The sequence below is a fragment of the Thalassophryne amazonica genome, chromosome 15 (genome assembly GCF_902500255.1).
Source record: "Thalassophryne amazonica chromosome 15, fThaAma1.1, whole genome shotgun sequence".
NCBI lineage: Eukaryota > Metazoa > Chordata > Actinopteri > Batrachoidiformes > Batrachoididae > Thalassophryne > Thalassophryne amazonica.
Window position 1 is genome coordinate 45262519 of NC_047117.1, and position 10450 is coordinate 45272968.

General features: G+C 39.6%; 1 protein-coding gene across 4 annotated transcripts in view; it reads left to right on the forward strand.

Moving 5' to 3' along the window:
- The window catches only part of LOC117525997 (CREB-binding protein-like), a 103877-nt gene extending 100268 nt beyond the window's left edge, over positions 1-3609 (forward strand). For 2 of the 4 annotated variants that reach the window (XM_034187983.1, XM_034187984.1), the window contains 2 exons: positions 1343-1610; positions 3430-3609. In XM_034187983.1, the coding sequence (XP_034043874.1) occupies positions 1343-1610; positions 3430-3575 (414 nt within the window). In that variant the 3' untranslated portion in view covers positions 3576-3609. The remainder of the gene's footprint in view (positions 1-1342; positions 1611-3429) is intronic. The other 2 variants (XM_034187985.1, XM_034187988.1) reach the window with 2 other exon arrangements.
- Positions 3610-10450: the final 6841 nt, after the last annotated feature.

Consider the following 10450-nt stretch of genomic DNA (forward strand, 5'->3'; position numbering starts at 1 on the left):
TGGTTTGCCACACTGCACTCAAACTTACAGAGGCCCCTTTACCCTGTTATGGGAGCAAATTCTGCAAGTTTCATGAAAATCGGAGGAAGTTGCCAATTTACCATATTTGGCCTCTTCGTGAAGTGGTCCAACAAAAGCGGTGCAAAAAGGGTCAGTACCAAAACCAGTCACAAAACTCTCTTTACCACTGACACTAGAGATGCTGAGTGACAATATGAGCCATAGTTCATCACTTTTGACTTGGGGCGCACGGAGAAATCACTGTGAAAAAGTGGTAATTTCGCATTTTGGTGGTAAAAAAAAAAAACGCCCCCTGTACTTGTGCGCCCAAAGTCAGCCGCCAAAACGTTCATTGAAATCAAAGTAAGAGATCCTAATCTTATCGTGTGCATAAAAGACCTTGCCTGACTAAGGGTGCAGGCCACACTGCCCCTGTGAAAATGTACACAATTACAAAAAAATAGCGATTTGAATCACCACCTGCCTGACTCTTATAAAAACTTGCAGCAAATTAGTATTTGATGGATATATTATTTAAATGGTAAATGGACTGTATTTATATAGTGCTTTTCCATCTGCATCAGACACTCAAAGCACTTTACAATTATGCCTCACATTCACCCCGATGTCAGGATGCCGCCATACAAGGCGCTCACTACATACCGGGAGCAATAGGGGATTAAAACCTTGCCCAAGGGCCCTTAGTGATTTTCCAGTCAGATGGGGATTTGAACCGAGGATTTTCTGGTCTCAAGCCCAACACCTTAACTACTAGACCATCACCTCCCCTTTATGAACATTACTGCTGCGTTCAAAATTAACATACCGTAGCTTTAATCTGCGAGCAGCAGACAGTAAATATAAGCACATTTTTCATTAAATGTTCTTGAATTGAATTACAGCTCTTGGCATTCACATTGGTTGAATTTACTCAGCAGCACATTTATTTATTTTTTGACTTTTCACATGTAGGGATGAGCATTGCAAACTGGTTCCTGTTAATGGATTTCAGGGAAACAGAAATGTAGCATACCGCATGAAGGAAAATAATTCAGGTCCATTGTGTTAAAGGGGAAATAATTCAACTTTTTTTCAAGTACGTATACAAACAGACCTGTTGGGCTCTTTTAAAGAGTACAGAGGTTGACCACTTTAATTCAGGCATTTCATCACATAAAATTTGCTACCACTGTTATGGGTATAATGCTAGTAACTAGTATGCCGTGCGTTGGATATCTTTTTACAAGCTTGTTTATGGATCTCTGGTTTAACCTAAACTTAATTAACTGCCACTTGTCTGCCTCTCTCTCTCTCTCTGTCTGTCTCTGTCACACCGACACAGCAACTTCAGCAGCAGCCTCAGCAACAGGCAGGCATGCTGCCTCTGGCTGGGGGCGGAGCCATGACGGTGCCTCCAGCAGGCCCCGCAGCTGACCCAGAGAAACGCAAGTTGATCCAGCAGCAGCTGGTCCTGCTGCTTCATGCACACAAGTGCCAGCGACGAGAGCAAGCCAATGGGGAAGTGAGGGCTTGTGCGCTACCGCACTGTCGCACCATGAAGAACGTTCTCAATCACATGACCCACTGCCAGGCTGGCAAGTCCTGCCAGGGTGAGTTGAGATCCCAGCAGTCGATATGGAGTTCTCAGATTTGTTGTCTATATTCTGCAATTATAGACTTTTGATGAGGTGTACCTGTGATTATGCGGACATGGTCAGGATGGGGTTTACCTCAGTCAAGGCCTCGGTGAACCCCATCCTGACCGAAATCAAAAGTCTATAACTGTTTTATTATATGGTAAACAAGAAAATTGGGAGTTTGTCAAACATACTAAAACTGAAAAATCAATCTCAAGTTTCAACTCTTTATTATTACTGTCATACTGCACCAGCAGGTCCAAAATACTTCATGAGCACAATCTCTAAAGCCCCTTTCACACCGCCGCTGCCTCGAGCTTCCTGTGGTGTCATGACAATGCAGGAATGTCTGCGTCAGGTGCGCGCTGCAGACAGACTGTGGTTTATCTTCTAGTTTATATTTGTTCTTGTGCTGAGCTACAGGTCTGCCCTCTGAGTTCTGTTATAGTTTTTATCTTTCCTACTTTGACTGTGAGATGCGCGCGCGAACGAACTGTCTGTAAATGTGGAGATGTCTGGAGTTATACTTGATATGGACATGTCCTGTCTCTGGCAGTCAGTCTGTGAGCAGTACTTATGTCCTTTTTTTTAACACATTGATGAGAGAGTTTGTGGAGAGCGAGGAGCGCAGGCAGCCTTTTTTTTTCTTTTAATTGTTCACATGTGCACGCACGAACGAATCGTCCGTGAGTGGACTGGAGATTTCCGGACTTTTCACTGAACGTGGACATGTCCTGTCTCCGGCAATCAGTCTGTGAGCAGGACTTTTATGGACTGTATTTAAACACATTTGTGAGAGAAGACCGAGGAGTTGCTGCAGCAGCTGCAGCCAGCAGCGTTTTTTTTTTTCTCTGTGCTCTTAGTTTTTACTGCATTGTGTACAGGACGTCGTCATGACGACGCTCGATGCAACTCGAAGCGGGCACGTGTGAAAGATGCTTAATAAGGAATAGTCTTTGTGAAATAATGCACAGGCATCATATAGAATCTTGTCAATCGGCCAAAGTAGGCATTGTTTCGCGTTATCTGTTTGGTCCTTATCGATAGGAGGCGTCGCTCGATTGGCTAGCGCTACGCTGCACGCGAGGTGTACTCGGCTCCACCAACGGTCAACTCGGCATGTGGTACAGCTCAGAAAGTGGGGAATGGGCCAATCAGAAGTTGGCAAAATCACATACCATATAATAAAAATATTTCTGTGATGCTCCTCAACGTTTAACTCCAGTTGAGTCCTTTTTCCATACTGCTGAGTGTCACTGTCTGCAGGTAAACCAGTGTTTGTCTCAGCTGCTAAATGTTTTTTAAAACTCTTTGAGATTTTCTTTCACTGAGTCGGTCTGTGTCATTTACAGGAAAAGTGAAAATGTTGTATTTCCTGATAAATATTTGTATGCCTCAGATGAGGACTATATTCCCTATATCTACGCTTGGTGATTATTATTTAGTAGTAAATGCATAAGTATTCACTCTATCAAAGTTGATATTTGGATGTGTGTGATTTTGGCATTTTTTGCTGTTGTAAAACTAACTTTTCAGTTAATATGATTTCAGACTGACTGTCGTCTCACATTCTCAGGAAAACACGTGGGTCTCTGTTTTTAAAAGGTGGATTCTGTGGTTTAAAATTTATGAACATGTACGATTTGCCGCATAAGCAGTTTCATATTTTGGTTTATAATCTTGTTTTGTGCCTTGTTTTGCTTTTTAAGGTTCTTATAGATTATTTTGTTCATTGGCTTTTGGAAAATTGAAATTTATGCCATGAGGTGTTAAAGCTAATCTCTCTCTGCAGTGGCTCACTGTGCATCATCCAGACAGATTATTTCCCACTGGAAAAATTGCACACGACATGACTGTCCTGTCTGCCTGCCGCTGAAAAACGCTAGTGACAAACGCACTCAGCAGCGTAAGTACAAGTTACTTTGGACCACAGAGTAAAACACAGTATTGGCCATTGTGCATGTGAACAGCCCTATATATTGGTGTTTTTTGTCGCTCATTTTTCAATTTAGCCTTAGTTTTGTGTGAAAGTTCATTCTTTGTCATAAGCCTGGGTCCCACGGAATAATGGATGAATAATGAGCCACGCATGGGCGTGTTAGCGATTATTTGAAGAATGACCCACGTTTTCATCTGTCACGTATCCGCTATGAAGGTGCCTCTCTGTACCCCGCATGTGCCACGTAGCAGCCTCTAGTGAGCCACGACCGACCTGTCGTTAGAGCCTCGAATGGCTCGCATCAGCCACACTAAGCCACGTAGTGCCGTGATAGCGCCATCATAACGCCATGTTGGCGCACGTTTAGACATGGGTTTGGTCCAAACCTCCAGCCCTCCCACACCTGGTCCCTTTAAAATATGGGTTTTCAATTCACAGATTCACAGCAGCATTTAAAGATGTCACATTTTTTTTAAATGCAGTCCAAAAATAGACGCTCTAGTACAGTCACGCGATTGTGCGCTGTGCATCAGGCTGCTGTCCACCTGTATTGCACCAGACCAGCTAGACCCGAACCATGGGTTCCTGGAGAGCCACCTCTGTGCTCCTCGCTGGCTTCGTGGCTCGCTGGCTTTATTTCTTCTGTAGCTTAAAACACATACACCATAATTGCACTATAAACTTTGTGTTCGTCCGTTTATTTCTGCAAAATCGCTTTTTTGCGCACGCGCCATGGTTCTATTCCTGGACAGCCGCCTCTGTGCTCAGTCTCACTGGCTTAAAAAACAATCCGTGGCTTGCTGGCTTTATTTTTTCCCTGACTTTAAACACAGTGATCTTTACACTGTGATCACTTTTAATTTTGTGTTCGTCTGTTTATTTCTGCAAAAGCGCTCTTGTGTGCGCGGTGCTGTTCTGCATACAGAATGAGGTGGCCGCTTTATTATAAACACCTGTGGATCATTTAAAAAAAAAAAAACTATATATATAATTTTATTACAGAGATTAGAGCATGCCATAGGTATTAAAGGCACTGTGCTGCAGTGGTTTGAATCATATTTATCTAATAGATTACAATTTGTTCATGTAAATGGGGAGTCTTCTTCACAGACTAAGGTTAATTATGGAGTTCCACAAGGTTCTGTGCTAGGACCAATTTTATTCACTTTATACATGCTTCCCTTAGGCAGTATTATTAGAAAGCATTGCTTAAATTTTCATTGTTATGCAGATGATAGCCAGCTTTATCTATCCATGAAGCCAGAAGACACACACCAATTAGTTAAACTGCAGGAATGTCTTTCAGACATAAAGACATGGATGACCTCTAATTTCCTGTTTTTAAATTCAGATAAAACTGAAGTTATTGTACTTGGCCCCACAAATCTTAGAAACATGGTGTCTAACCAGATCCTTACTCTGGATGGCATTACCCTGACCTCCAGTAATACTATGAGAAATCTTGGAGTCATTTTTGATCAGGATATGTCCTTCAATGCGCATATTAAGCAAATATGTAGGACTGTTTTTTTGCCTTTGCGCAGTATCTCTAAAATTAGAAAGGTCTTGTCTCAGAGTGATGCTGAAAAGCTAATTCATGCATTTATTTCTTCTAGGCCGGACTACTGTAATTCATTATTATCAGATTGTCCTAAAAGTTCCCTGAAAAGCCTTCAGTTAATTCAAAATGCTGCAGCTAGAGTGCTGACAGGGACTAGGAGAGAGCATATTTCACCCATATTGGCCTCTCTATCTTCATTGGCTCCCTGTTAATTCCAGAATAGAATTTAAAATTCTTCTTCTTACTTTTAAGGTTTTGAATAATCAGGTCCCATCTTATCTTAGGGACCTCTTAGTACCGTATCACCCCAATAGAGCGCTTCGCTCTCAGACTGCAGGCTTACTTGTAGTTCCTAGGGTTTGTAAGAGTAGAATGGGAGGCAAAGCCTTCAGCTTTCAGGCTCCTCTCCTCTGGAACCAGCTCCCAATTCGGATTAGGGAGTCAGACACCCTATCTACTTTTAAGATTAAGCTTAAAACTTTCCTTTTTGAAAAAGCTTTAGTTAGGGCTGGATCAGGTGACCCTGAACCATCCCTTAGTTATGCTGCTATAGACTTAGACTGCTGGGGGGTTTCCTATGATGCACCCAGTGTTTCTTTTTATTCACCTCTTTTTGCTCTGTATGCACCACTCTGCTTTTAATCATTGGTGATTGATGTCTGCTCTCTTCCACAGCATGCCTTTTTCCTGATTCTCTCCCCTCAGCCCCAACCAGTCCCAGCAGAAGACTGCCCCTCCCTGAGCCTGGTTCTGCTGGAGGTTTCTTCCTGTTAAAAGGGAGTTTTTCCTTCCCACTGTCGCCTTATGCTTGCTCATAGGGGGTCGTTTTGACCGTTGGGGTTTTTCTGTAATTATTGTATGGCTTTTGCCTTACAATATAAAGTGCCTTGGGGCAACTGTTTGTTGTGATTTGGCGCTATATAAATAAAATTGATTGATTTGATATCTATATATATATATTGAATTGAATTTTTATTTGAACACACATGGTTGAATAAAAAAGAAATACAGTATTTACAAACACAAAACAAAACAACAATACAGCAAAACAGAAAACAAAATACAATAATCCAAAACTGACCAAAATCAAAACCCATGTGACCGAAAGGGGGTGGGTAGAAGCATAACTTATCAAGACCCACCCCTTATTCCATCAAATCAGTAAATACACTCGCTACTAATTAGATTCACACACACACATGTATGCAAACACATATATACAACCCCTGGCAATAATTATGGAATCACCGGCCTCGGAGGATGTTCATTCAGTTGTTTAACTTTGTAGAAAAAAAGCAGATCAGACATGACACAAAACTTTCTGGCTTTAAGAAACACTATAAGAAATCAGGAAAAATAATTGTGGCAGTCAGTAACGGTTACTTTTTTAGACCAAGCAGAGGGAAAAAAATATGGACTAACTCAATTCTGAGGAATAAATTATGGAATCACCCTGTAAATTTTCATCCCCAAAACTAACACCTGCATCAAATCAGATCTGCTCGTTAGTCTGCATCTAAAAAGGAGTGATCACACCTTGGAGAGCTGTTGCACCAAGTGGACTGACATGAATCATGGCTCCAACACGAGAGATGTCAGTTGAAACAAAGGAGAGGATTATCAAACTCTTAAGAGGGTAAATCATCACACAATGTTGCAAAAGATGTTGGTTGTTCACAGTCAGCTGTGTCTAAACTCTGGACCAAATATAAACAACACGGGAAGGTTGTTAAAGGCAAACATACTGGTAGACCAAGGAAGACATCAAAGCGCCAAGACAGAAATCTTAAAGCAATCTTCTTTGTCTTTCGGCTGTTCCCGTTAAGGGTCGCCACAGCAGATCAATCGTTTCCATCTCACCCTGTCCTCTGTATCTTCCTCTGTCACACCAACCACCTGCATGTCCTCTCTCAGCACATCCATGAACCTCCTCTTTGGTCTCCTTCTTCTCCTCCTGCCTGGTGGCTCCATCCTCAGCATCCTTCTCCCTATATACCCTGGGTCCCTCCTCTGCACATGTCCAAACCATCTCAATCTCGCCTCTCTGACTTTGTCTCCAAACCGTCCCACCTGAGCTGTCCCTCTGATATGTTCATTCCTAATCTTGTCCATTCTTGTCATTCCCAAAGAGAATCTCAACATCTTCAGCTCTGCCACCTCCAGCTCTGCCTCCTGTCTTTTTGTTAGTGCCACTGTCTCTAAACCATACAACATAGCTGGTCTCATTACTGTTTTGTAAACTTTCCCCTTCACTCTTGCTGATATTCTTCGGTCACAAATCACTCCTGCCACCTTTCTCCACCCTGCCTGCACTCTCTTATTCACCTCTCTACCACACTCTCCATTACTTTGAACAGTTGACCCCAAATATTTAAACTCATCTAGTTTCACCACTTCTACTCCTTGTAACTGTACTATTCCACTGGGCTCCCTCCCATTCACACACATGTACTCAGTCTTGCTTCTACTGAAATCTTAAAGCAATATGTCTCATAAATCGAAAATGCACAACAAAACAAATGAGGAATGAATGGGGGGAAACTGGAGTCAACGTCTGTGACCGAACTGTAAGAAACTGCCTAAAGGAAATGGGATTTACATACAGAAAAGCTAAACGAAAGCCATCATTAACACCTAAACAGAAAAAACAAGGTTACAATGGGCTAAGGAAAAGCAATCACGGACTGTGGATGACTGGATGAAAGTCATATTCAGTGATGAATCTCGAATCTGCATTGGGCAAGGTGATGATGCTGGAACTTTTGTTTGGTGCTGTTCCAATGAGATTTATAAAGATGACTGCCTGAAGAGAACATGTAAATTTCCACAGTCATTGATGATATGGGGCTGAATGTCAGGTAAAGGCACTGGGGAGATGGCTGTCATTACATCATCAATAAATGCACAAGTTTACGTTGATATTTTGCCAGGGGTTGTATATATATATATATATATATATATATATATATATATACACACACACACACAAATACTTGTACAATACATATACCATCACATATGCTTCCCAGTCATGTTACAGGTCATGCCCACATACGAGTATACCTAAGCATACATACTTACATACAAGCAAACATTACATACTTGACACAGTCACTTCACGCCGAATCCCACTACAATATTTTGAAACAATTACTTTTTTGCAGAGTCGCTTAAAACATGCCAGAGTACCACACGTTTTGATCTCAATATGAGACTCATTCCACATCTTCACCTCTGTCACGGATACACAAAAACCTTTTACATTAGTGTGAATTAATGGTTTCTTAAATAATACACAGCCACGTAAACTATACTCAGAATCCCTTATTTCGAACAGCCTCTGGACATGTTTCGGCAAGGCTTGGTTTTTTTGTAAAGTAAGTAACCCTTCCCCTGATAGTGTGTCTTTGGCTTTATACAAGATGGCGATAGATTTGGACATTTTTGATTTAATATAGTTTATATGTACTTTCCAACTTAGTTTGTCAGTTATAACACCAAGGAATTTCTCTGTTACTACCTCAATTTCCATATTGTTTATAGTCAAAATTTTAAATTTAGGTAATTATTTCCAAATATAATACATGTAGTTTTCCCAAGGTGGAGTGACAATTTATTAGCATCAAACCAAGTCTTGAACTTTCCAAATTCGTTCTCCACCATGTCCAGAAGCTGTTCGACATTATCACCACTGCAAAACACAGTTGTGTCATCAGCAAAAATGACACACCTAAGTGATCTCGACGCCCAGCTTATATCATTAATATACAGTAAAAATAACAATGGACCCAATACTGATCCCTGCGGCACACCGCACGTAATTTCCCGGAGTTCAGAATCGATATTGTTAAAGTGAACATACTGAAATCTACCATGTAAATAACTATTAATCCAATCATATGCAAGACCTCTGATTCTGTATTGCTCAATTTAGATAATAGTATTCCATGATTAATTGTCAAATGCTTTCTTTAAATCAAAGAAAATGCTTACTGTGTATTGTTTATCAATTGCAGTCGCTATATTTTCCACCAAATCCATCACAGCAAGTGATGTAGTCTTTCTGAGACTTTCTGAATCCGTATTGTTCTTCGCAGAGTATGTCGTATTTTGATAAATAGTCCTGCAGTCTCTTAGCAAAAATTTTTTTCTAAAATTGTGGCAAAAGTGAAATGGGTCTATAATTAAAAAAGGTGTGTTTATCGCCGGATTTAAACAGAGGTTGTACTTTGGCTGTTTTCATTTGAGAGGGAAATGTACCAGTGCTCAGTGACAAATTGCAAATGTAATTGAAAGGTTTTACTACACAATCAATAATTTTTTTCAATAAAGCCATATCCAAACTGTTAAAATCAATGAGTCAATACTACTAGCAAGATTTTTCCCAACATTAACAAAATATTCATTAAAGTGGTTAGCAATAGACTTGTTGTCATTAATCATATTGTTACTATTTAAATGAAAAAATGAAGGATAATCTCTAACATTTTTACTCTTACTTATTATTTAATTTATAATATTCCATGTGTTTTTGATGTTGTTTCTATTTATACCCAGTAACTCACTATAATATCTTTTCTTAGAAAATCTCATATTAATTAATTTATTCTTATATATTTTGTATTAACTTTCAGCTTCCTTTGTTCTTAATTTTATAAATTATTTATACAACAAGTTCTTCTTTTTACATGCATTCTGAAGTCCCTTAGTTATCCATGGTTTGTGACAATATCGATTTCTGTGCGTTTTGTTAATAAGAGGACAATGTTTGTCATATAACCTGGAGACAGTTGAAATAAAAGCATTGTAAGATTCATCAACATACACCTCGTCCCAGTTCTGGCGCAATAATTCCTCCCTAAAGTTATCAATGATTACAGGTGTTACTGTTCTCCTCAAGGTTTTTAGTTCACTTTGGTGATTACTACTACTACTATGACCCTGTGATGCAAACACAGTGAAAACTGGCAAATGATCACTAATATCACTTACCAAAATTCCTGCTGTGAGATTACCAGATATAACATTAGATAGAATATTGTCAATAAGGGTTGTAGAGTTAACAGTGATATATATATATATATATGTATATGTATGTATATATGTATATGTATGTATATATGTATATGTATGTATATATGTATATGTATGTATATATGTATATGTATGTATATGTATATGTATGTATATATGTATATGTATGTATATATGTATATGTATGTATATGTATGTATATGTATGTATATGTATGTATATGTATGTATATGTATGTATATGTATGTATATGTATGTATATATGTATATGTATGTATA